Source organism: Heteronotia binoei, chromosome 5 (genome assembly GCF_032191835.1).
Source record: "Heteronotia binoei isolate CCM8104 ecotype False Entrance Well chromosome 5, APGP_CSIRO_Hbin_v1, whole genome shotgun sequence".
NCBI lineage: Eukaryota > Metazoa > Chordata > Lepidosauria > Squamata > Gekkonidae > Heteronotia > Heteronotia binoei.
Window position 1 is genome coordinate 42,443,902 of NC_083227.1, and position 27,616 is coordinate 42,471,517.

At 46.3% G+C, this 27,616-nt stretch overlaps 1 protein-coding gene across 1 annotated transcript in view; it reads left to right on the forward strand.

Moving 5' to 3' along the window:
* The window catches only part of PLXNB1 (plexin B1), a 159,050-nt gene that overhangs the window by 110,847 nt on the left and 20,587 nt on the right, over positions 1-27,616 (forward strand). Inside the window, exons 12-25 of the mRNA XM_060239326.1 lie at positions 1,334-2,200; positions 3,553-3,672; positions 5,051-5,173; positions 8,550-8,643; positions 9,879-10,045; positions 12,222-12,373; positions 13,380-13,485; positions 15,004-15,140; positions 16,250-16,426; positions 18,644-18,812; positions 20,184-20,426; positions 21,443-21,619; positions 22,848-22,996; positions 25,373-25,473. Coding sequence (XP_060095309.1) covers positions 1,334-2,200; positions 3,553-3,672; positions 5,051-5,173; positions 8,550-8,643; positions 9,879-10,045; positions 12,222-12,373; positions 13,380-13,485; positions 15,004-15,140; positions 16,250-16,426; positions 18,644-18,812; positions 20,184-20,426; positions 21,443-21,619; positions 22,848-22,996; positions 25,373-25,473 — 2,782 coding nt within the window. The remainder of the gene's footprint in view (positions 1-1,333; positions 2,201-3,552; positions 3,673-5,050; positions 5,174-8,549; positions 8,644-9,878; positions 10,046-12,221; positions 12,374-13,379; positions 13,486-15,003; positions 15,141-16,249; positions 16,427-18,643; positions 18,813-20,183; positions 20,427-21,442; positions 21,620-22,847; positions 22,997-25,372; positions 25,474-27,616) is intronic.

Here is a 27,616-nt window from a genome sequence, read left to right on the forward strand (position 1 = left end):
CCCAATGCTCCTTGTTCACAGAAACGTTTCTTTCTTGCTTGATTCTGTGCTCCCTGCCCATTCTGAATTCCCTCAGGAAGCTGGAAAATGTGCCTGAGAGGAACAGAGTGTCTGTCAGCAACAGGAGAAGCTGCACCTGCCCAAAATCTTTCTGCTATAACAGCAGGTCAAAACACAGGAGGGCCCACTCTGTATTTAATCAGGCAACTTGACACTTAAGAGGAGAAGCTTTTCACTGTGGACAAAAAAGAGAGCACAGGGGAGAGAATAATATGGGATGGAGACGAGCTGAGCATTCCATGTCAGGTCTAATGGGGGTTGTTCTGTAGGCTAAGCTTGTGTTGACATTTTGCAGAGCCATTACACAAGTCAAAATGTGTCTGCAGGCCAAATTTAAATATAATAATCACTGGGGGCCAAGACAACACGCCTCTGAAAATTTGTTTAGAGTCCTATTTCCCATTGAATGTCTGATGATTCTTGCTGCCTTAGAACAAATGTCTTCTAGCTACAATAAGTAATTAAGGCCCTGTTTTGAAGCTCCAAATCTCTCTCACAAATGCATCGTGCGATCTGCAAATGAGCAGAGATGGAGCAATAATTGATTGCCAAATAGGAACAGGAAAGGAAATGTCAGTGCCTGTTGTCTCCTGTGTGCAAGCAGGCCCTGTCCTGGGTTTTGTTTTGTAGATTTACTGCCTAGTGATCTCTCAGCATTTTGTCATATTTTCATGCACCCATGATGTTATGGGCTGCTAAACTTCTGAAAAAATGCAAAAATCCACCCCATTGCCCTTCCCCCCATCAGCATGTGTGCAAGGTACCATAAAGTTTGAAGTGCAATTGTCTGGTAGTTTAGGATGTGTTGTCGAAGGCTTTCATGGGTGGAGTTCATTAGTAATTGTAGTTTTTCCGAGCTTTATGACCATGGTCTTGGCATTGTGAGACCTGATGTTTCGCCAGCAGCTGTGACTGGCATCCTCAGAGGTATAATACAGGAAACTGGAGTTCTCTCTAGGTCAGAGCAAGAAGAAAATGGTAGGCAGGTAATCCAGTTTTCTAGCTTATACCTCTAAGGATGCCAGTCACAATTGCTGGAGAAACGTCAGGTCTCACAATGCCAAGACCACGGCCATATAGCCTGGGAAATCTACAACTACTAGTTTAGGATGTATTTAGCATCTCAGAGAAAAATCATATCCAGTCCATTGTATTTATTTAAAAATAAGATTAGTCCTTAAGTGCTCTTCCTAAATTGATTTCTTCCAGTTCTTTGCTGTGTTATTCTAGCTCTGACTCGATGTGTCTTCTCCGTCTCTTTCTGCTTCTCCAGACTCAAATACCAGTCTTCAGCTTTCTGCCTTCCTCCGCTGCTCCCACTACAGCTGTGTCCCCTTCATCTGCTCCAACTGTGGCCACTGATCCAACCATTCTCTCTGAAACATCAACAGAATCTTCCACCCCCAGTCCCTCCACCACCACCACCACCAGCACTCCCATCCCCACCACTCAGCCAGTAACCTCTGCCCCAACTACTCCACAGCCAGAAACCCTCATCCCTACTCACTCGCCGCCCCCATCCACAGACTCTCTTACTTCTCTCAGGACAACCACAGAATTCTTGACGCTACCACCAACGGACGTCCCCACCACCACTAGCCCTACCACAGAGTCTGTCCTCACCAGCCAACCAGAGACTCTGGGCCTCACTACACATCCTACCTCTGAACCTGCAGTTGATCCTGAAGACTGGTCCACGGACCCTTCCACTTCTCTCCCTCACAGCACACTTCAGCCAGTTGTGGAGGACCAAACGCCTTTCACAGAAGCAGCAGATTCCACGACTCCATCTCCTGTGCCTGAAGCACCCACCACTTTTCTCCCCACTCCCTTCACTGTCAATCAGATAGCAAGTGCCTCTTCTGCTGACTTACCAGGAGACCTGGAGACTGAGCTACCTACAACTGAGGTGCCTCCTTCTACGGGCCTTCCAGACTGGCTTCCCGGAGATGGCCTAGAACTCAAGGAGAGCAAAGAATGGATAGATCCGCTGGCATCTGAGAATGATACATACTCCTTCTCTGCCTCCATGCTTCTGTCAGGCGACGGAGACTCAATGGAGAGTGATGCCACTGATTTCCCCAGAATTCTGAACCCAGGGATGGATTACCAGTATGATGCACCTGGATTTTTGGACTTGGTGAGTCTCAAGCTACAACATAGCTGATTCCACATGAGAGGTTTTTCTGTGGTGGTCATGTTGCTGGTGTTCAGTTTGCACTTGCAATAGATACTCCACACATCAAAAGATAATCTGGTTTATGATTTATCACCCAAGTTAGCCACAGTTTCCCTTTTACAGGAGAAGTGAATTGCATCTCCCCTTCCCCCACTGTTGCCATATTACCTTCATGATTTTCCTCCCTCCTTTTGGAAAATGTTTGGGTGCCTGCTTAGCACTGGTCAAGAATAGCGTAATTCTATACTTTAAAAACCCACATATTTGCATAACGCTGCTCCAAAATAATCGAATCCTTTGGTAATGCTAATTGCTTGAAGGTACTGGGTGTTTCACTGCGGTCATCTACACTGAAAAGATTAATTGGTCTCCTGCTGCTTGGGGGAAGGAGAGAACTCTTCAGGGATTTTTCAACTGCTGATCAAGAGAGCAGAAAAAAACACTCGCCAGCCACCTGTATTGGCTTAAGCGTTATAACAATTCAAGGCTGCAGCTTATAGGGGGAATGCCAGGGGTTGCCCCTTTTCCCTCTTCATTCTGTGGACAAAACAAGAACATGGGAAAGGAGAGTGGGTTCTTCTAGTTTTACCCTACTTGTTGCAGCCCCCTTTGAAAAAGATATTGGATTTATATCCTGCTCTATACTTTGAATCTCAGATTCTTAGAGTCTCTGAGACTCAAAGTATAGAGCAGTCACAATCTCCTTTACCTTTCCCCCCCCTACAACAGACGCCCTGTGAGGTAGGTGGGACTGAGAGAGCAAGAGCTATGGCTGACCCAAGGCCTTTCCAGCAGCTGCAAGTGGAGGAGTGGGGAATCAAACCCGGTTCTCCCAGATAAGAGTCCGTACACTTAACCACTATACCAAACTTTGCTGCATTGTACTCTATTGTTGAGGGTCTGGTGATGCTCAAAAACAGCTTTTCAGGTAGGTGCAGGGAACTGCAGAGGAAGGAGGAGAGAAGAGATCCATTCTGTCAACTTGTTCCATTAACAGTTCCTAGGATCTAACCTGATGCATGAGCAAACCCTGTATAATGCTGTCTCTCTGCAGAACATGACTACTAACATTGGCGCTATTAACCCTTGATTCCCCTCACCAAAAAGACTGTGAAATGACCTGAGGCTATAATATGCCTTGTTTTGAAATCTGTAATAATAATTATATGGGCTTAATAAGATAAAAACCTGACAGCTTCTGTTTTGGATAAGGCTATGTGTCTTATCTGATTTTCAGTTCTTTTTGAGCTTTATGGGTAGAAGGAAGGAGGAGCTGTGTGAAGCTCGTCTTGTGCGTGTTTGTGTGCTTTCAGAGCGAAAGCTGGGGGCCAGAAGCCTGTCCCTGCGTGCGGGGCATCCAGGGGTCCTCTCTGATGCCGGTCAATGTGCAGAGGAAGATAACCCTGATCGGGAGAAATTTCCATCTCTATCAGGTAAGAACACCACTGCTGAAGACCTGTGCAATTGTTTTAATAATATATTTTTTTAATAATAATTTTTTATTTCTATCCCGCCCTCCCCGCCGAGGCAGGCTCAGGGCGGCTCACAACATAAAATACATTATACATCAGTTATACTTATATAACTTTAGATGCATCAACTAGTTTAAAATAAGACGGCTGGGTTGCTAGCAGGTAGAATTTACAGGGATTGCATCTGATCAGTGTAAAACAACCATCACAGCTTTCCAGTTCAGTCACTGTTCAATCACAGTTCTCCAGTTCAATCACAATACAATTCAAAGTGCTGGTTATTACCTGTACACCAATATGTGGCATGGAATCAAGGCATCTAAAGGATCACCCTCTCTCTTGTGAATCTGCCCACCAGATAGGGTCATTATCAGAAGCTCTGTTTTGTGCAAGAGCATGGGGGGGGGGGCGTGATCTCAGGGATGGCACAGGAAAGGAAGTCCTGGTTTGCCATTACATCTGTGCCAAGTACCTTGCTCTGAGGGGGGGAAAGCAGCTTCAGGATGATTAATTTGAAGGACCGAAGGGGTGCACTGGCGCTTAACCCCTTTCCCTGCCTGTCTTTTCTTTGCTCCCAGTCACCCCCTCTTGATGGTATTCTTCTAAAAAATGCAGCCACTGGCCCTTTTCATTTTCACACACATGTGCATTTAACATCTAGTCGGGCCTTGGATGACTTTGGCGTTCTGTGCACATCTTAAAATACCCAGATGATCCAGAGAAAGGGCAGTAGGAAGATCTTACTGGCAAGGGGAAGGGAGAGAAGGAATTGTTTTTCTCTCTCAATGGATCACATCAAGAGCTGGATTAACAATTAGGCACTGGCCTATGGGCCCCACACCTTTAGGGGCCGTGGGCCAGCCCCCCCCCCCCCTGTTTTCCCCGTTTGCAGGCCTCCCAGGCTGCACATCAGCCAGCAGCTGAGTTGCTGTTTACCCAACTTGCTTGGAGCAGCTGCTGGTGGTTTTGTTCCTAGGTTTGCCTCTCTCTGACTCTCCCCAGCAGCTCTGTCAAAAGGGCTTTTAAGAAAGTACCTGCAGGCTGCAGTGGGGGTCATGGGCAATGAGGTGGGTGCTCAGACTCTAAGATAATTTGCAAGCCCCCCCCCCCCCCCCCCAAGATTTTGACTGCCTAGGCGCCAGCATAGGGTTTAATCCGACACTGATCACATCTGAGGCAATAGAGATCACTCACTTCTAAAAATCTGGCCTGGGTTTATGCAGCAGTGGGGCGGGCTGAGTGTGAAATGGAATTCAGAGCATGGTGCTGTGGGAGGCAGGGAAGAGGGGGGAGGAATCTCTATCTGTATGACAAAGCCCTTCATTTGTTCCTGCTTAAGGATCAGCTGTGGGACTATGAGTGTGCTTTGATTCTGGAAGGCAAGACCTTGGTGGTGGATGCCTACATTGAGCAGGATGAAACAAACCCCTCCCTTTGCTATATCACATGCCAGCTGCATCAGGTAAGACTTCCATGTGAGACTAGTCTACCCTTGAGTTTCTGACTGTCCAAATCCAGACAGCATGATGAAGTTTCTAGGGTCTCATACTAGGACCTGAGATACCTGAGTTCAAATTCACACTGTGCCAGGGAAGCAAGTCACATGCTTTCAGCCTCACCTACCTCACAGGGTTGTTGTGAGGATGAGAGGGGAGATCCATGTATGCCCTCCTGAGCCCCCTGTGGGGAGAGGGGAAGATAAAAATGGCATGAGATAGAATGATGGTGCTGTGATCAGTAGTTGCCAAGAAGGGTTGGATTTATGCCCCACCCTTCACTCGGAGTCTCAGAGCAGCTTGCAATCTCCTTCTGCTCCTCACCCCACAACAGACACCCTGTGAGGTAGGTGGGGTTGGAAGAGCTCTGAGAGAATTGTGACTGGCCCAAGGTCACCCAGCTGGCTCAGTGCAGAAGAGGAGTGGGGAATCAAACCCAGTTCTCCAGATTAGAGTCTGCCATTCTTAACCACTACACAAAACTGGCTGGATGAGTCAACCTAACTCTGTTTGCTTCACTGATGACTCCAGGCCATGATCTACCCTAGATGTTCATTGCTCACCAGTGCCAATTCAAGGCACCCGGAAAGTGATCCTCATTTTGTGCACTGGAAACATCCACAGTGTTTCCCATTTGCAGGGTCGTGACCCAGTACCGGGTCATGGAAGCCTCACTACCAGGTCACAAGAAAAGCCAAAGCTAGCCCCGTCCCTAGCCCCGTCTCTGTGTTGTGCAGAGAGGAGCTGGGCTGCCTCTCCTTCCTTCTCCCCCGCTCCCAGTGTTTGAGAGAAAAACTGGCATCCTCTGGCACTTTAGACCCATGAAGCGTTCTTCAAGATATGAGTTTTCATGTGTCTTGCAGTATGTTCTTTTGGGGAGATTTCCCTGGGAGGCCTGGGCAGCAAAGAAGGGTGTGTGTTATTTTCATTCCCTGGGAGGCCTGGGCAGCAAAGCAGGGTGTGTGTGTTTTTTTCAGCTGAGAGGGGCGGGGAGTAGACATTCCAGTAGCTATTTTCTTTACGAAATGACCCCTGGGCAGAATTGTTGCTGGCTGGGATCATCTGATGGTGAGGAAGGCTTTTTTCCCCTTTGCCCCCACTTCTTTCTTTCTTTCCCTGCAAGTGATGCTCTGTCTGTATTCTTGGTGCTGGTAAGGGAGGGGGAAGCAACAGTGGGAGGGCTTCTAGTGCCCTGGCCCCACTGGTGGAAATTCTAGTGCTTTTTGGGCATTGTATGAGAGAATTTTGGACTGGATAGTCCACTGGCCTGATTCAACATGGCTCCTCTTACGTTTATGTTCTTTCTTTCCATGTCTTTCTTTTCCTTTCCTTCCATTTCATTCTTTCCCTTTCTTTCTTTCTTTCTTTCTTTCTTTCTTTCTTTCTTTCTTTCTTTCTTTCTTTCTTTCTTTCTTTCTTTCTTTCTTTCTTTCTTTCTTTCTTTCTTTCCCTTTCTCTTTCTTTCTTTCCTTCCATTTTTACTGGATCAAACTTTTCTGTTCATCATACTGTTGTTGCAGACATAGGAGCTCTGCCAATGAAAAGTTGGTACCCCCAGTTGCAGCCAGCTGGCGTTTCTATGAGATTTCTGTGTGAGTGAGTGAGAGGTGTGGGGCAGAAAGAGATTATTACTGTGGTATATTTCAACAGCACTGGAAGTGATGGTACTATGAACTTGGCACCATTTTACTCGTCCTGCTTTTAACAGCTGTCTGACACCAAAATTAAACTCCTCCTGTAGATATTAAAAAGGGTGAAAGAAGTTAACTGGCTAAGTATCTGCGCAACAGGTTGCTTTTAAAGGCATGGGAAACACAGCCAGTAAAAAGTTGCAAGCCCCTCATAAATATCCTTCTTGCGATAACTGCAGAAAAGCTTGTATGAACTTCATATAACTTGAAATTAATTCATTATTTGCAGTACAATTCTCTGCTACCTTTCACAACAATTTCCCAGTGTTTCAACCAAAGAAAAGTATGAAAAATAGCTGTCGAAAGATTTTCTTTAAACCAAACAAGCTTGGTTGTAGCTTGAGGCAGGGTTCCAGTAGTAGCAGCTGAAGGAAGGGCCTACTAAATGTGTCAGCATATTTTGAGATAGAGCAGCTGCCAGGACCCAGTGTGAGTGGTACACAGTGCTGGCATTCCTTATGGCAACTCCCAACTGCATACATTGGCCAGTGCTGTTGAGGAAGGGATGTGTAGGTGGTGCAGGCAATTGATCATGGGCATTAGGAGTGCTTGCAACCTGGAAAAGAACACACAAACAGATAGGTGCATGAAGGTGTGAGGGTGGAAAGAGAGGCCCGCCTACTTTCCACCCCCATTTTGGCTCAGCATGCGTTTCAGAGAGATTTTTCTGAAAATGAATTTACTTCAGAAGAGGAGGCAGGTTTGGAGGAGTGCCCTGGAAGTGACATCACAGGAAAAGGTGAAGTTTTGGTTCAGTGTGCCCCGGAATTGACATCACTTGGCCCTTGGCACCAGAGGAAATTACATAATTCCTGTATCCTGGCTCCACCTCCAAAGTGTCCTGGCTCCACCCCCAAATTTTAGTGGGCCACGAAGGAGAAGTGTAAAAATAACCGGGCCACGAGAAAGAAAAGTTTGGGAAACTCTGATCTAGGAAATAAGTGTACAGTGATTATGCCAATAAAGGTGTGATATCGATCGGTATTGATTGAAGTGCACAGTGGTCGCCACACTGAGCCAGCCTCATTCCCAAGATGCACAAGGCAGGGGTGGAATTCTAGCAGGAGCTCCTTTGCATATTAGGCCACACACCCCTGATGTAGCCAATCCTCCAAGAGCTTAAAAAAAAAGAGCCTTGTAAGCTCTTGGAGGATTGGCTACATCAGGGATGTGTGGCCTAATATGCAAAGGAGCTTCTGCTAGAATTCCACCCCTGGCACAAAGCCCAACTTGCCTGGAGAGTATGGTGAGGGGGGGACGGTTGCATAAAATCATCAGACTTTTGAAGCAGTCTTGCAGTTGGGATGGTGAAACTCATTTATCTCATTTGTGTTTGTTTGTTGTTTAAACAAATAATTTGGGCTAAGTCAGAACTGTTTTGCCCTGATCTGGATGGCCCAATTCAGCCCAATCTCATCAGATCTTGAAAGCTAGGCAGGGTTGGTCCTGACTAGTATTTGGATGAGAGACCACCAAGAAAGTCCAGGGGTGCCGTGTTGGAGGCAGGCAACAGCAAACCACCTCTGAACATCTCTTGCCTTGGAAACCCTTTGGAGTCACCATGGGTTGACTGTGATGATGGCATTTTCCACCTGCACCAAGAAATGTTTTATAATCCCTTTCAAGGACTGATGTTTTGGTCTTGTTGCAGTACAGCTACTCGGCCCCCCAGCTGGAATTCAGTGCTGCTATTTTCGTGCAAAGGAAGCAGCGCCTCCGTGTGGACAGCATTGAAGACCTCCATGGTACGGGCAGCAGGGCAGGGGGAACGTGCATGAGTTTGGCACCCAGTCCTGATCTGAATGGGGCAGCCACAAGCGTGCTGTCTTTCAGAGGGAAAAAAGCTGGGAGCTCCATTTCTCTGCTGTGTGGTTCTTTTAAAGCCGCACCAGTAATCTTTTCCACTAGTAAACTTGCTGAGATTCTCATAGGTAGTTGAGTGCAGCACTTTCTGCCTCACATGAAAGTCTTTGCATTTGGGCAATTATTAAACTCTGGCATTAGAAGAAGAAACCTCTGATCCCCCACCCCCCAAAGAAAACCCCACGTAGAAAACTATAAGTAGAACAAAGTGACAGTTCTTCTTGTGCTGCTTCCTCCCCAAACTAGAAGATGGGGTGGAGAAAGGGAATGAAATCACCCTGACATACTCAATGTGAATCATTGAGGGTTCTGTACCAGGAGGCATCTAACTCACTTGGCAGGCGGAGGAGAAGGCTGCTCAGGGGCTTCAACACAATCATGCCCTTTCCAGGTGTCCTTTTAGCCCCTACAGCAGAGGTGGCCAAACTGTGGCTCGGGAGCCACATGCGGCTCTTTTACACATATTGTGTAGCTCTCAAAGCCCCAACTGGCCCATCAACCAGCTTGGAGAGGGCATCTGTCTCCTTAAATCATTTAGCCAAGCCAGCTGGCAGCTTGGACAATGCATTTAAAGTTAAAGTTGCTTTCTTTCTACCTTTCCCTCCCTCCTTCCTCCCCCATCTATTCCCTCCCTCCCTCCCTTCCTTCCTATGTTAAGCAAGTTTGACTTTGGCCACCCCTGCCCTACAGTTGGCAAATCACATGGCCTTGGGGTGGAGGAAGTGACATGTCAAAGATTCTATCTTCGAAAAGACAGAGAAGGAGCAAAGCAATATGATAGCCCCTCTGGTCCCACCCCCAGGTTAAGGGGAGGGGCTGTGGCTCAGTGGTGGAGCATCTGCTTGGCATGCAGAAAGTCCCGGGTTCAGTTCCTGGCATCTCCACCTGAAAAGATCAGGTGGAAGGTGATGTGAAAAACCTCTTCCTGAGACCCTGGAGAGTCACTGCCAGTCTGAATACACAACACTGATCTTGATGGACCAGTGGTCTCGTTCAGTATAAGGCAGCTTCACGTGTGCCTCTGCTGTGTCTCTGTCTTGCTTGCCTGTTACCTGCCTGGAAAAGTCGGTCCTGAAAGGCTCACCGGTGCCTGTACGTGTATCACCCTTCTCTGCAGTGACTCTGTACAACTGCTCGGTGGGCCACTCAGACTGCAGCCGCTGCCAGACGGCTGATGCCAAGTACAACTGTGTGTGGTGTGGCGGAGAACAGCCCAGTTGCCTCTTCCAGGACTCCTGCAAAGAAAAGGTGGCAGACATGTGCCCAGCCCCGCTGATCCATTCTGTGAGTACAAGCACAGTTGACAGGAGGCCAGGTTTTGTTGTACAGAAATCTTTCCTGTCTGACTTCCAAGAGGAAATGGTGAGAGTTTTCACCGATTTTCTGCCACCTGCCTCAGACAGGGCTTGGATTCTGCTCCAGTGCCACTGGAATGCTGCAAACAAAAAAATGAGTTTAATAGTAGATCCAGTCTGGTAACTTGGCAATTTGTATCATTTGTTTTTGTGGGACAGGGGAACCGTGTACAGGATGCTGGCTTTTGAGTGCTCATTTTTTAGTGTGAGAAAGAAGAGTTGTGATTCTCAGATGTGGGGAAAGGAGTAGGTGAAAAACCTGAAGGCCTCGGTAAGGGACTGATTGTTGCAATAAGAAAAGATTCCCCAACATGATATAGAAATACATTGTGTATTTCTAAAGAAACCATCAGCATATCTTTAATAATGCCTAGATTTTTCAAGGATTTTTAAAAATTAAAACATAGGATTCTCGCAAATCTGAAGACTGCACCAAGTTTCTAATTTCACCCAGACTTGCAAAAAGTCATCAAAAAGGAAGGGGAAAACAATCACATAAAGGCTTTACTTTTTATTCTGCTATAAAAGCTCATGACAGAACTGCTTCCCCCTTTTGACTCAGTTCTTTTCCTACTATCACCTAAGAGGAACTGCATGCTCCACTGGAAACCAACTCCATAGTATAAAACACATATGCAGAGCAGCATTTCTGAAGTCTCCCCTCCCCTCCCCCCCAGCAATGTGAGTAAATTTTGGCTTTTACCTAGAAAGTACATGCAGGAGAGTGTCAGCCTCCCCCTCCCTCAGTGCTCACATCAATCTGCAACAAGAAGCATCTTTGAAGGCAAGCAAACGGAAAGGTTTTCATGGGTCCCCTGTGTGTTTGCAGGCAATTTTAACAGCAGTAGCCTGGCAGGGGAAGGAATCAATATCATTTAAATTTTAAAAGACAGAAAAGCTTTGCTGAAGGAAGTGGGTCTCAAAGGAGGGAGAGGGAAGTGGCTGGCAATGCAATCCTGAGCAGAGTTGCACCTTTCTGAATCCATTGAAACCAGTGGGCTTGGAGGGGGTGCAATTCTTCACCAGATAGCGCTGTGAGTGAGTGGGTGGTAGAGAGTGTTTTGGAGAGTTTGCTTCAGGTGTGAAAAGCAGCAGAGAGGCAGGAAGGCAGGAGCAGGAGGAATAAACCATGGCCTATATGGGAGGTCAGCAGGTGAAGAGCAAAGAGAACAAGGAAGATAAGGAGAGATGAGAAAGGGAGATTAAAAAGGACAGGGAGAGAATTTTAAATAGGAGCATTACACTTAAAGGGTTGCAGTCTCAAGGTCTGATGAAGGTAAACTGATAAGCTGGAATAGAGACCTGAGTACAAAAAACAAACCAAATCCCTCTGTTTGTAGATGTGCCTGCTGGCCCTTGACCCCCTCTTTGTCCAGACTTTGCAAAAGGAGGTGCCAGGATGGTCTTGGGACAAAGACTGCTAATGGAAGTCATGTTTTTGCCATATGTCATTAGGCCTTGTGAGATAAGAGGGGCGGGGGATGTCTAAACAGGGGAATAGCCCTGCTGGATCCAAGCAGTGGTTCATTGCCTAGTTCAGCCCTTCTTATTGACAATGGCCAACCAGACAGGTGAGCGGTGTGGTGGTGATGTCCCTTCCATGTTATGAATTGGTCTAATGCAAACCAGCATGCTAAGTGTCCTGTGTTTCAAGAACAAAAGGAGAGACCTGATGCATCAGACCACCGGTCCAGTATCCAGATCAAGGGTGGCCAAACTGTGGCTCTTTCACACAGCTTGGAGAATGCATTTGAAGTTAAAGTTGTATTCTTTCCAACTCTCTCCCCCCCGTCTATTTCCTTCCTTCCTTCCATCCTTCCTTCCTCTGATGTTCATGTCTTGTAACTCACAAACATCTGATTTTTATTCTTTGTGGCTCTTACGTTAAGCAAGTTTGGCCACCCTTGATCCAGATGCATTCTGTGGCCAATCATTTGCCCTCAAGAGACAACAAATAAGAGCATTGAGACCAAAGCCTTCCCCTGATGTTACCTTCTGGCACTGGTATTCCGAGGTCTGTGGCCTCCAGATATGGAGGTTGCCTTTGGTCTCTATAGCTGATAGCCACGTTCCATCACTCTCCCATGCCTGGCTCTCTCTTTCAGATTTCTCCCTCAACCGGACTGGTTGAAGGGGGCACCAGAATCACCATAATGGGCTCAAACCTTGGCCAGAAGCACGAAGATGTTGCAGACACGGTTACCGTGGCAGGAATCCGCTGTGAGGTTGATCCCAAAGCATATGAGATCTCCAGCATGTAAGTGCGGCCCTGCCCCACCATGAGATGAAGTTTACACCCTTTCCTCTGTAACATGTTCACAAAATCCCCCCCCCCTTCTCTCAAGGGTTTCTGCCAAAAGCTTAGTGATGTCACTTCCTGCTAGTTGTTTCTTTGCTAGCTGTTTCTGTGTTTGTGCCATACATGAGTTAGCTGGAGCCCAAACTGTTGAACACTCATCCTGCTAGCCTCCTAATTTCTTCTTCCTGTTCTGTGACAGAAATCCATTTTAAAAAATCTCCAGAGTTTTGACAATCTTAACAGTTGGCTGTAATCAGTACAAATGGGAGGGAAATTTGCAGGGGAAGCAGATGTGCTTCATTATATGATTAAGAGCATGACCTGTCCCTGGTCAATTTTGCTCCGGACTTGGTTCAGAGACCGTTTCTGTGGTCTTAGCCATTTGCAGCACTAATTGCAAGGATCAGCTATGTGTTGATGCTCAGCTAAAGGGCAGCCACCCTGCAGCCGTCGGCTCATGACGTCAGATGTAGTCTTGAAAGGCTAACACTCCTCAAATGGCATGATCAAGATGGTGTGGGGGGTGTATTTCCAGGGAAGATGAAACAAATGGCCTGTTTGAATGGAGGCTGACGTTTCTTTCAGAGGCTATAATGAAACACGATGCATAGAATTGGAGCGCTGGGCAGTGCCCTAACTAGTCCTTTCCATCACTGCATTCCAGCACCATCTGTCCCCCACTGAATAAACTTGGGCAGCTCAGACTGCTGGGGTACTGCACTGGAGAAAGGTGCTTTTACAGAACTGACTGTCCAGGTAACTCACGTGAACAAGTCAAACTACATCTGGAGGAGGGAGGCAGAGTTGCTTACCAGGAAAAGCATTCAACCGAGCAAAGTCTGATATACCACCAGGCCAAGACCTAAAAGTGCCCCCCTCTCATTAACTCAGGTTTAGAGCAGCCCATGTGGTGCACCTTGGTGGGGGATTCTTCTCCATCCTCTCTTCTGCCCTTATCCTGCAGTATTGTGTGCACCACCAGTGAAAGCGGGACTGAGAGGTCTGGGCATGTGGTCGTGGAGGTTCCTGGAGGAGGACGGGGGATCTCTGCTCACCTTTTCACTTACCAGGTAATACAGGCATCTGTTTTGCTGGACTCTGGGGCCTTGCACACAGGTTGTTTACCCCTGATTGGATGAAGGGAAAAAGAAGTCTGCAGGATCCAGCTGCCACTCGAGGCCACCCCCTCCACTTCTTGGGTAGCCAGCATGGCAGAAGATGTGCATGGCTATCCCCATTAGGACACAGGCAGCAGCCAGCTTGGTAGCAGCTGTGCATGCTCACCCAACTTATAAAGGGCAAGGGTCAGGGCTTTTTTTGTAGCAGGAACTCCTTTGCATATTAGGCGACACACCCCTGCTGTAGCCAATCCTCCAAGAGCTTACAGGGCTCTTGTTACAGGGCCTACTGTAATCTCTTGGAAGATTGGCTACATCAGGAGTGTGTGGCCTAATATGCAAAGGAGTTCCTGCTGCAAAAAAAGCCATGGCAAGGGCCACCCTTTGCTTGAGCCTGGCAAGCAGTGGACCCCAGCGGAGGGAGGGGGTTGTAGTGATTCTGGGAGCTCATCTCGGACATTTGGCCGGGGTCCCAGAATCACTTAAACAATCCCTGAAGCTTTTCCTTGTCTTTCCTGGAATCTTTCCAAAAGCTGCTTACTGTCATCTCTTGGAGAAGATTGTAGCAAAGCCAGGATGGCTGCTGTGGAGACAAGGAAGTTCGGACCATTCCTGCCCCCCGGTGATCCCCTGTTCCCAGTCCCTCCGTGGTGGCCATTTCGTCCCCCCACACCTCCGCACTATTGGGGAGCCTTGATGTGCTTTCAGAATTGGTAATGGACATAAAATACAATGGTATATCAATAACAGAAAACTACCCCAAAAGGCCCCCCGGGTGGCATGGGGGGAATGGTATCTGTGGGGGACTGGGGTGGGGAAAATGTGTGGAAGCCCCAGTGCCACTGCACTGAATCAGTGACAACAGGGAAAACACTGGAAATTGCTTTGCTTGGAAGACCTCTCTCAGGTGAACAATATGTGTTAACTGTAGTGAAAAACAGAAGTTTTTCCCTTTAGTGTCTGCTACGGTGATTCTTAATATGCCCCCTGCCAGAAGAGTGAATCTCAGAAGACAAGGAAAACATTCAGGATTTTAGGGAACCCATCTTGCCACTTGCAGTGGTTTCTGGCAGCCATCGAAAGAGAGCTGTTTTATACTGTGCACTTCAACCTGAGGATAAAGTTCCAGATACTTTTAACCAAACCACGAACTGAACTGTTTCACTTTATGACAAAGCAGTTCAGTTCATGGTTTGTGAGTCCAGCAAAACCCATTTAAAGGGTCAAGATTTAAACCTAATTTAAAGGGACAACAGAGCCTGACGAAGACTGTGAAACGTGTAGAGACATTGTATAATGACAGACCAGTCAGCTACCACCTGCCGTTTTTTCCCTTTTGTTCTGCTGGCATGTAGATGGTTGCAGCCTGGTTTTTCTTCATCCTCTGTCACTGCCGTAGCCTGTCCAACCAGGTGTGAACGTTGCTTTAATTTTCTTTAATATTAATTTCCTTTCTTCCTTGGCATGCAGAACCCGGAGCTGAAATCCTTTTCTCCATCTCGTGGCCCCAAGGCTGGCGGAACCTGCCTCACACTGACAGGATCCAAGCTATTAACTGGAAACCCCAGCAAAATCAGCATCCTGATTGGGCACCTCCCTTGCTATATGTAAGAGCTTTGTCAAGTTTGATCTGGAGCAGGCCACTGGCCGGGGACCTAAGCCTTTAGCCGAAGGCCTTAAGAGGCTGTCTTGAGACACTGCCTCAATGTGCTGATCCACGTTCATGGCTTTGTAAGGATATCCTCTGCCACAGGTCAGAGTCCCTGACTTCACCTGCTCGTCATTCTCGGAATTATTCCAAGCTGGTTCAGGGATGAGCTACAATCAGTATCCATGGTTGAATCCCCTCCCCCTTGATATGCAGATTACCCACATAAAGCCATGGGGGAGGGGCAATGCGGGGGAAGGAAAATGGACTTTTGGTCCCTGCATGGTTTTCTCAGTTGAAATCTGCCTCTGCTACCCCTAGTCCTGGTTTATACCTGGCCATCTCAGGGAGCTTTCATATGGCCAACAATGAAACCTCTCTCCTTTTCTCCCTCTTGCTCAAATTAAGCTCAGCTTACTAGGTCCACAGAGGGAAGGTGGGCATGGTATAGCCCGATCTTGTCAGATCTTGGAAGCTAAGCAGGGTCGATACCTGGAAGGGAGAGCACCATAAGAACATAAGAGCAGGGCTTTTTTTGTTGCAGGAACTTCTTTGCATATTAGGTCACACACCCTTGATGTAGCCAATCTTTCAAGAGCTTACAGGGCTCTTAGTACAGGGCTTACTGTAAACTCCAGGAGGATTGGCTACATCAGGGGTGTGTGGCCTAATATGCAAAGGAGTTCCTGCTACAAAAAAAGCCCTGCATAAGAGAAGTCATGTTGGATCAGGCCAGTGGCCCACCCAGTCCATCTCTCTGTGCCAAACAGTGGCTAAAACCCAGGTGCCACCAGAAAGTCCATCAGCAGGGCCAGGAAGACTGTAGAGGTAGACAGTGGCAGACTCCCTGTGCTTCTCACTTGCCTTGAAAGCCCCTTGCCGAGGTCACCAGAAGTCAGCTATGACTTGATGGCACTTTACACAGACACACAAGGTCTGTGCACATGTCCGAGCCCTTTGTATCTCCCTCCCTTGTCCACTGAGGAGCCCGTCTTCCTACATCTTCTCACTATCTCTGGGACTGGAAGGCTCATTAATGGCCTCCTTTCTTGTGCTTTCCCCTCCCAGTCATTCTGAGATGCAGGAGGACAAGCTGCAGTGCCAGACGAGTCACAGTAATATATCTGTGGAACTTCCCATCACCATCAAGTATGGGGATCAAGAACGAAGACTGGAAGAGTCCCTCTTCAGATACACCCTGGACCCCAACGTCACTTTTGCAGAACCATCCAAGAGCTTCCAGAGGTAATGACTCTTGAAGACTAGTGTAATAAAATTACCCAGCAGCCATATTCACACATAGGAGACTGGCTGAGGGAGGGAGATGTTTCAAGCTAGGATGCTACGGTCTCCTGCCTTCATCTTGTGCTCTCTGTGCTTCCAGTGTGCTTAAATTAGGCGATCACAGGCGCAGATGGTATCAAGCTGTTTCCTAACAAGCCGTATCTGATCAGATTCTCTAACATGAGAGAGTATATGCAGGCCCTTAATGATCTGAGAGTGGAGAAAAACATGTAGTCATTATATTAACAAGAACTGGGGGACTTGCAAGGACGTACGTGGGGCAGCTCATTTCCTCTCTCCCTCCTCCTGGCTGCACCCCTATCCTCACCTTTCCTTGCCTCCATCTCTCCTTCCCAGTCACCTAACTTTTATCTGCCGCCTCTCTTCAGCTTTGATTATTATTCATTTAATTCATTTAGACTCTTCTTCCACAATGGGGGTCCAAAGCAATTTACACCATTTTCCTCCCCTCTGTTTTATCTTCCCAACAACACTGTGAAGTTAGTTAGGCTGAGACTGTGTCACTGGCTTAAGGTCATTCAGTGAGCTTCCAAAGCATAGTGGTGATTTGAACCTGGGTCTTCCTGATCCTAGTCTGAAACGCTAACCACTGCACAATAGTAGTTTCCATGAAGTGGCTGTTGAACAGTAGCAAACTGGGTGGATCTCTCAAACAGGCCTGGGTGAGTTGTGCAAGTCACCCAGTAGTTGTGGCTGGCCCTTGCCCTGAGAAATCCTCCTTGAACGGCCAAAACAGCTGTGTGAGGGGTCCTGCGTGCTTCCCCTGCCTTTTGCTGATAGAAACCAAGGCTTGAATGATGGAAATACTGTGGTGGTGGTGTAGCTATGCCCCCTAAGGGGATTTATTTTTTAATAAATCCCATCTTCTGCTTCTATTATTTTTGAAGGGTTAACTGCTCAGTGCTTTGTTTTGTTTTTTTAAAGATTTAAGGGGGGTGGGGTGTTCAATCCTGAGGTATTTTCCAGGTTTGTGTAAAGATCTTTCTTGTTTGTTGATGGCTTCCATCTCCAGACTTAAGTATCTTCCGATCTGGCTATGTTAAGAATTAGATATATTGATAATGTTGATAACTGGAGATTAATTTTAATTGCTGCTCTAAGAAAATCAGTGAAAGCCAACCTGGGAAGTATTACTTAGTTGTTGTGGCAAGAAATCTTCCTAAGGACGGCCCATCTAAGATCCTCTTTCTCCAGCTGAATAAACTTTCTCATTGGCTAAGTGGCATTTCCCTAAATGCCTGCAGTCTATGACTATGACCATGGTTTTTTGTTCTTGCACACTACAACTGCATCATTTGCCTGCTTTCCTCCACAGAGTGCTAAGGTATTAACCACTGCAAATAAGCAGTACAATTCCAAATGTAATCCTGAAGGCAGTTCAAGAAATTCTGCATTAGAAAATTAGAATAGCAACACGATTACAGCCATATGATCCAGTTTCTGCTGTTGGAATACATTCTTGAAATGGAATAAATGTGCATCCTTGTCTGAAGTTATACCCTTACCTGTTTCTACACAATTCCAGCTTTTCAGGTTCTTTTCTTTTTCACACAAATTTTTAATGAATTAGGAAAAAAAACAATTAGTATGCATGAAAAAAAGAATTAAATAGAATACATTTTGGAAGTTTTCCCTTGTTTTGGACTACAATCCATGAGGGCTAGAAACTTACAATGAAGAACTGAAATGTGTGTCAGCAGAGATATTCAGCACAATCTTACATCTGCCTTGAAATAAATCCCATTGGTTTCAGTAACATTTACTTCCAAGTACATTAGATTGTCTCATCCTAACTCCTTCCCTAATTTGAGCCTTGGCATTATTCCCAATATACTTGATCATGCTTGTTTCACAGATATCCAAGGAATCATTATGAAGGTTTGCACTTCTTACAGGGTATTTCAGACGCTGACAGGACAAATTAACCCTCAGCCAGAGCACTGATAGTTGCCCATGACAAGTGGGCTAGTAGCTGTCCTTGCAATTTTTAACTGCTGTCCAACCACCTCTCCTGGGTTGTTCAAGGGGCCCAAAAGGATGATTCTGGGGAGTTTGCTAAGCACACAGTGTGATCAGGGAAGTGTTACAGCTGTGAGGAGATCTCAGGGATTGGTGTAATTGTCACCAATGTTGTTCATGTCTGTTTCCCTATTTCAGCGGTGGGAGGCAGATTCGAGTTCATGGACATAACCTCGACGTCGTACAATGGCCGAAAATTCGTGTAACAGTTTCGCCACTTGAACGCCGTCGCCGGGGCCTGGGAAGGCGGCGTAGGATTATCCCAGAAACAGAATGCCCTGAGAATTCACTCTGTAGTGTCCAGCAAGTAAGTTGGCCACCTTGGTGTTTAAAAACAAAAACAAACATGTCAGACAGAAATGAAACTGATTTTCAGTGTGTGGAGGAGAGTATCCGGAAATATTCCTCTCACTTACTGCACAAGTAGGACTGTGTAAATGAGACAGGAGCAGCACTCTTCCTGGCAGCTGGCCTCTCCCGGTTCTAGTTCTGCTTGCTCCCAGTGATAGGGGAGGCTTCAGAACTCAGGCTCTTTTTTGTAATCTTAAAAAAAAAAAGTGGGGAAGCACCAGAATCTTTTGCCCTGTTCCTTCTCTTGACCTGATTTTGAAGGAGGCATGCCTTGACTTGAACAGCCCAGGCTAGCCTGACCTTGTCTGATCTCAGAAGCTAAGTGGGGGCAGCCCTGGTTAGTATTTGGATGGGAGACCTCCACGGAAGAGATTAGGGTTGTTGCACAGATGCAGACAATGACAAAACACCTCTGAACATCGTTGCCACGAAAACCCCACAGGGTCAGTGTAAGTCAGATGCAACTTGTTCATATGCGGTGAAGTGTTAAAAACAAAAACTCCTTCCCTAATTTGATATCTCCCCCATAGATCCATAATATTTTTTACTGTTCTCCAGGACTTTTTTGGTAGAAAAAGTCCAGTAGGAGCTCATTTGCATATCAGGCCACACCCCCTGATGCCACCATTGTTTCACTCAGGGCTTATTTGTAGAAAAAGGCCAGCAGGAACTCATTTGCATACTAGGCCACAACCCCTGCTGCCAAGCCAGTTGGAATTGCATTCCTTTGCATTCCTGCTTTAAAAAAAAAACCCTGCTGTTCTCTTTATCTTTGAATGAGACTGTGGCTTCCAGCTCTGAAACAGGATACTGTGCCAGGGCCATAAGCAGAATGAGACAGCTGCCCCGAGTGAGAATTAAAAGAATGGCAAATTTAACTCAATGCTTCATTTCTATCACAAGACCTGAAGCTATTTTGAATTTTTCAACTCAAGTGTTTCAATATTTGGGACTATGCCTGATCACTGCCATTCAGTGATCCTTGCTGCAACCCCCTGACCTGTTACTCCATACTGGACCTGTAACCCCAGGAATCAACTTCTCCAGGGTGGAAGGGTTTGCTGGGGGAGGGGTGGGGATTGAAAAGATCCGCAGTGCTAGGACAAGCAGGGGTGGGGAATGGGGTGAGGAGTGAAATAATGTGCCTGATAAACCCTCTGCAGAGCATGTCACACTGTTGCCATCCCTTCCCATTCCATTTACAGAAGAAACCGAGAGTATCAGGGGTAGAGAAAAGGATTCTTGGTGTTAAACTTTGGTTACAGATTGTTTCCAGGAGCGTGATGGCCACCCCCACCCATTCATTGTTCCTCATTTCTGATCCTAGTTTGAAGAGCCATGTGAAGTTAACTCCTCCAACCTCATCCTGTGCAGAACGCCGGCCATTAAGTCTCGGCCCCCCTCTATCCAAGTGAAGCTGGAGTTTGTGCTGGATAATCTCAGCTTTGACTTCAACTCCTTGCATCCATCTCGCTTCTCCTATGAAGTGGACCCCATCCTGAAGCCCCTGAATGCAGACGATCACACCAAGCCCTATCGTCACAAGCCTGGAAGCGTCATCTCTGTGGAGGTAATGGAACACCTGGTTTCCCTAATGGCACAAATTCTCAAGCTGCAGCATTTCAACAAGGCTTGGAAGAGGTCTTCCTCTCCCTTGCTTCTTGACGCATCAGTTTTTCTCCAGACTTGCATCTTAGTAGACCATACATTGAACATGAGTCAGCAATATGAAATAGTAGCTAAAAAGGCAAATGCAATTTTGGGCTGTATCAACAGAAGTATAGTGTTCAGATCACGTGAAGTGATGGTATCACTTTACTGTGCTCTGGTTAGACCTCACCTGAAGTATTGTGTTCAGTTTTGGCCACCAGAATTTAAGAAGGATTCAGAAAGCTGGAAGGTATCCAGAAGAGGGCAACCAAGATGGTGAGGGATCTGGAGACCAAGTCTTATGAGTAAAGGTTGAAGGAGCTGGGGATGTTTAGCCTGGAGAGGAGATGATTTGAGAGGTGGTATGATCACCATCTTTAAGTACTTGAAGGGTTGTCATATTGTGTGGAATTGTTTTCCTTGCCCCAGAAAGTTGGACCAGTACAAATGGGTTGAAATTAAATCAAAAGAGTTTTTGGCTAAACGTTAGGAAGCACTTCCTGACAGAGTGGTTCCTCAGTGGAACAGGCTTTCTTGGGAGGTCGTGGGCTCTGCTTCTTTGGAGGTTTTTAAACAGAGGCTAGATGGCCATCTGACAGCAATGCTGATTGTTTGAACTTAGGTAGATCATGAGGGGGATGGCAGGAAGGGTTGTATCAATGCTTAGTTCTTACAGGCCCAGGGGAATGCTGATCGTCATTTTGGGGTTCAGGAAACAGTTTTTCTTCAGGCTAGTTTTGCCAGTATCTTGAAGATTTTTTGCCATCTTCTGGGCAAGGAGGAGGGGTTACTGGGTCATGTGGGAAGAGGTATTTGTGAGTTTTCAGTGTTGTGCAGGAGGTTGGACTAGATGACCCTGGAGGTCTCTTCCAGCTCTATGATTCTTTTACAGTCAGACACTGCCTTATCTTGGTTACCTTGTGCTCTTCCCTCCAGGGAGAGAATCTGGACTTGGCCATTTCAAAAGATGAGGTGGAAGCCAGGATTGGCATTGGGATCTGTGGAGTCAAGACCCTTACAAAGCACCATCTCTACTGTGAACCCCCGTCTGAGCAACCTGCCCCTCTGCACAGAGCCAAGCGGGAGGGCACAGACTCGCTGCCAGAGTTCACAGTAAGGGGTGGATACTGGCAACAGGGGAGTTTGATCCGGGGAGGGGGTGGGGACAGGCACAATGGTGGAATGAATTCAGAAGTAGAAGAGGATTAAAATATTAGATTTATAGGTTTACTTGTTTTGGTTTTTAAAAATTTCATTTATTAATAATCTGAGTTTCCCAAGCAAACAGATACAATCTGTTAAATCAGGTCAAGTTTGACCCCTGTTGTGTATCTGGAAGGTTTCACTTGAACTGCAGATGCTTTTCTAAGCTAGATTTTCAGGCGATGAGGAGCTGCTCCCTTCCAAAGATCTAGTTTGGTGTAGTGGTTAAGTGTGCAGACTCTTATCTGGGAGAACCGGGTTTGATTCCCCACTCCTCCACTTGCAGCTGCTGGAATGGCCTTGGGTCAGCCATTGCTCTGGCAGAGGTTGTCCTTGAAAGGGCAGCTGCTGTAAGAGCTCTCTTAGTGCCACCCACTTCACAAGGTGTCTGTTGTGGGGGGAGAAGATATAGGAGATTGTAAGCCACTCTTGAGTCTCTGATTCAGAGAGAAGGGTGGGGTATAAATCTGCAGTCTTTTTCTTCTTCTTCTCTGCTGCCTTCTCTGTTAATGACACGGGGAGAGGATATTGTACACCAAACAGGCATTTGGAGGATAATTAACTGGGGTGGGTGCCTTATTTGGATAGTTATGCCAAAGGCTGGGTTCCTGATTGATAAACCAGGTTTTGATCAAATCCTAGTTAATTTTGACATCAGAATGTAGATGATTTATCTAACTATGGGTTCTTGGTTGGCACCAAACCTGGGTTTTGAACTAGGGTTTGTAGCTGGTTCATATTAATTGTGGTTTTTGGTGCTCTGAATTTATAAATTGCATGGGGTTTTTGAATTAACATTGCCTAGTAAAAGAGAGATGGCAATATGGGGAGGATATCCTCCCTGCTGCGAAGCGGGAGAGAGGCAAGAAACGAACCAAGGACTGAATCACAAATTCGGATTTTTTGCTTAAGTCTGTTAGTCTACACCAACTGCAGTTTATCAAGATACCAGAATTCAGCCATCTTGTTGAGGCATGAGAACGTAGGCCCTCCTCAAAAGCAATTCATAATCTACTTGCCCAGATAAGTGTCAGTCTCTTAAAAAACCACCTTTGGTCATCACCTTCAGCAACTGATGTCCTGGATCTTTGGAGACCCACAATGGACCTCACTTCTGCCTCCTTCCTCTCTCCTGCAGGTTCAGATGGGGAACAAAAACTTTCGTCTGGGTCGTGTGCAATATGACACGGAGAGTCAGCTCACCTTCCCCCTGGAGGCGCAGATTGGTCTGGGTGTGGGAGCCTCTTTTGTGGCTTTGATTGTGCTCATCATTGTTTTCATCTACAGGTGAGAAAGGAATGGAAATCAGGAACCTTTTGAGAGCAAGAATCTGCTCCGTAGGCTCAGCCAGGCCGCACTCTCTGAGATAGAGCCAAACCCTTCTAGGCTGACACAAGGACACCACCATTAAAAGACTTTTTCAAATGCTGCAAGAACATTTCTTCCACCCACCACAAGCTTTTTCAAGTGCTGAAACAGCCACAGGGGAGGAAAACAAGCTCATCTTGGACTGTTTTGGCACTGGAAAAAGCACCGGGGAAGGGAGCACTGTGCAGCCAGACCAATCAGAACTGGGCCCTTGTGACATTTTAAAATGGCAGCAGCATTTTTGTGTTGGTCACAGGGAGGCTGTCATGTATAATTTGGCCCTTCGAGAAGCTAGTTTAGTAACTTGCGCTGGTGCTCTGCTTTTTGGCAGCCAAGGAATCTGCTGTGGCCCTTCTTTGAGAGGCCTGTTTGGAATTCTTAGAGTGTTTTCTTTATCTAGCAATAAAAAACAAACAGGTACCTAATATATCTTGTGTAGCAGGGCATAAGGTTGGAGGATTTCTTTCACTCCCCTCCAGCACTGCTGATGGTGTTGTGATGCTGTTACCAGAGGGTGCTGAGAGGCAACAAGAGAGATGTGGAGGTATACAGCTAATTAATGGATATTGGAAATTGGTTTTGGCAACTGATGTTATCACCTGTCCATGCTGGGTTCTGCTATCCATGCAGTAACTACACGCCTCCACTGTGTGGCAGCTGCAGCCCCCACTGTCATCTCCTGACATCTTCCAGTAAAAGCACCACACTCCCCTTCCAGGGCTTTTTTTTTTTTGTAGCAGGAACTTCTTTGCATATTAGGCCATACCCTCCTGAAGTACCTGGGCCAAAGGAGGCCAAACTAAAAACAACTAGAGAACAGGCCTTCTCTATAAAAGCACCCCAATGGTGGAACCAACTGCCGGAAGAGGTGCGGGCCCTACGGGATATTAACCAATTCCGTAGGGCCTGCAAAACCGCCCTCTTCCGGCTAGCCTTCCAAGATGGAACCTGAAATGAACACCATGCCATCACTAACATCAGCAATCGAGATAGGAAAATGATGAGATTATTTTAGATTGATTTTAGACTTTATATTATGTAAATTGAATGGTAAATTTTAAATGCTATTGAAATGTATAACTGTTTTATTGTTTTAACATGGCTTTTGCCACATTCTGTAAGCCACCCTGAGCCTGCCCCGGCGGGGAGGGCGGGGTATAAATAAAATATTATTATTATTATTATTATTAGTAGTAGTAGTAGTAGTAGTAGTAGTAGTACCCCCCAATCCCCCTGGAGCTTACAGGAGGCCCTGTACTAAGAACCCTGTAAGCTTGATTAGCTACATCAGGGGTGTGTGGCCTAATATGCAAAGGAGTTCCTTCTACAAAAAAACCCTGCCTCTTCCCACTTCAGCAGCACTCAGTGGCAGGAGGAGGGATGTAGTCCCTGTGACTCACACATGATCCTCTGGTGTCACGGATGAGCCCTCTTCCCCTTCACTAGTGGTGACTCCAAAATTAGAGGGCTATAAAGGGCCTGCCCACAAGTTCAGCCTGTAATGTACCACTATAGTCCCACTGCTTTCTGCCACTTACTCCTGTGGAATAGATGTCATGCATACAAAAAGATCCAGTCCATCACGTGCATAAAGGCACATAGGAATTGCACATATGCACATCCCATGCTAGCGGCACAAGCCAATGTGTAACCTGCAGTACTGACCTCGTACATACAGAGAGGAGCAGTCATTTCCCTTACCCATTATCTGGACCCGATTGCCTATCGTGGTCCTTGGTTGTACACCTCTATGATTGCCAGATGAAGAAGATCACTTTAAAAATGCATTTTGTGTCAAAAGCCTTTTCTCTCTCTGCTTTTTATTCCATTCCATCTGGGGATGTGTATCCCTCTGAAATTACAGATCAGTGCCTGTCTTGGCACATGTCCCCTTAATATCCAACCATTGTAACATCCCTCAAGTCCAATTAATGTCCAGAAGCCCTCAGCACATGAAGCTGCCTTAAACTGGGTCCATTGGTATATGAAAGTTAGCATTGCATGCTCTTAACTGGCAGCACCTCTCCAGGGTCTCTGGTCTTTCACATCACTTGCTACTGTTCCTTTGAACTGGAGATAACAGAGATTGAACCTGGGACTTTCTGCATGCAGAGCGGATGCTCTGTCACTGAGGCATGACCTTTCCCTTGTTAGATGTACCTGGCATGAATTCTCCACAATTTATTCCAGTTACCAACTTTGGTTTTGTGCTTTAAAATGTGGTTGGTCTTCTACAGTTTTAAGAGCAAGGCCAGAAACTGAGATATCAGCCATTTCTTTCCCCCTTGCTTTCAGGAGAAAGAGCAAACAGGCTCTGAGGGATTACAAAAAAGTTCAGATCCAGCTAGAAAATCTGGAAACAAGTGTCCGAGATCGGTGCAAAAAAGAATTCACAGGTATCTGTCATGTTTTTATGTTGCCCTTCTAAGGAATTCAGGGTGGTATGTGTGTCATTTTGATGCTTGGGTGGGGGGGCAACAGTGAGAGGGCTTCTAGTATCCTGGCCCCACTGATGGACTTCCTGATGGCACCTGTTTTTTTGGCCACTGTGTGACAAAGTGTTGGACTGGATGGGCCACTGGCCTGATCCAATATGACTTCTCTTATGTTCTCTTATTTTCATCTGTGTATGGCAGAGGTGGAAAGTGCTTTCAAGTTGCAGCTGAATTATGGTGACCCCTTTGAGTTTTCAAAGCAAGAGACAGAAGTGGTTTGCCATTGCTTGCCTCTGGTCTCCCATCCCAGTACTAACCGGGGCTGGCCCTGCTCAACTTGTAAGATTTGACAAGACCAGGCCAGCTTGGGTCACTCAGGTCAGGGGCTTCTGTGAATAGTTCTCTATGTTATCCTCACAGCAACCTACGAGATATAGGCTAGGTTGAGAAAGAATGACATACCCAAGTTCGCCCCGCAAACCTTTCTGGCTGAGCTGGGGCTTCAATCCAGATATTCCACTTTTAGTCCAACATTCTAACCACTGCATCACACTGACTTAGATAAAAGGAATACAGGACATATCATCTCCACCTTTTTGGGGAGGGAAAGCAGTTGTGCACCATCCCTGTAGGATTTGGAGCCACCTTCTGTACAATGGAAAGCCTAAAACATTTGCAAGGATTTTGGGGGGGGGGGGGAAGTGTGTGATAACTTGAATTTGGAGGTCACCTGATGAAACTGATTGGCAGTAGATTCCAGAGAGGCAAAAGAAAGAGCTTACTTATGGAATTCAGTGCCACATTGTGGTGGTGGCCAGCAGCTCAGGGCTAGAATAGGTAAGACAATGGACGTTTGTGATTGGATCCATCTCTTCAGTCCTGTAAATGCCTTCTCCCCTCTCCCCCAGGCCTGACTTGTATCAGAACTGCAGCATTGCTTAGAGGGCAGAGTAGCTGTTAACCCTTTTCCAAATAGTGCTTCTTGGGGGCCAGTTCACAGGGGAGGAGAAGCAGATTAAAATTTGCTGAGCAGTGCATTCCTGATCCAGCACCTGACACACCCTGTCCTCATAGCTGTCATATTGAGAATCATAATATTTATTTATTTTTATTCATTGCACTTATATATAATGGGAGATCTGATCATTGAACATCATTCCTAGGTCATCCCAAAAGGTTGCTTTAAAGGGAGTTTCTTTCTCTGTGGTCGATCAGTTATGCTAAACCAGTGTAGCTAAATGGAACCTTGGTATTCAGAGACAGTACACCACTGAGTGCCATTTGCCCAGGAACAATAGCAGGGAAGGCTGTTGTCATCGTCACCATCAGCAGCATCGTTTGTATTATTGCTTACTCCATTTAGAGTCTGCTGCTCTTGCTGAGATTCAGTGCAGATTACGCTATTTAAAAACACTGCAATAAGAACAATATGAAACAGACAATCACAAATGAATAAGACCAGTTTACAAATTTAGATTTACATTGCACAAAAAACAGTGCAGAACATAACCAACACTGCAACAGAGCTGGATCGCAAAATTTATTTATTTATTTATTTCAATTTTTAGCCCGCCTTTTCCCAAATGGGTAACAACAGTCAATAATACAAAGTTAACATCAGATACATATAATAGAGCAATATACAATCTAAAAACAATATAACAATCTAAAAAACAAACTCCACTTCTGCAGTTGGTGGTATCAGTTGCCTCCAGTCCTTCCATACATCCCCCAGCTGGAATAAAATAAATGGGTTGACAGAGTTATTTCATCAGGGTCCCTGCAGCAGGGAGGCCATGGAATAACAAAATGTCCACCGCCTCAGTTGAATGCCTGGTGGAACAGCTCTGCTGTACAGGCCCTGCGGAACTGCAACAGTCCCTGGAGAAAAATGCAGGGAAAACTGGAGAAAAATGCAGGAAATCTGTTTAAATTTCACAGCTGTTGACTACAAATCTTCTTTCCTGTTACAAAAATCCAACCCTCCCACCTCCTAAACCAGGGCTTTTTTGTAGCAGGAACTCCTTTGCATATTAGGCTACACACCCCTGATGTAGCCAGTCCTCCAGGAGTTTACAGGGCACTTATTACAGGACCTACTGTA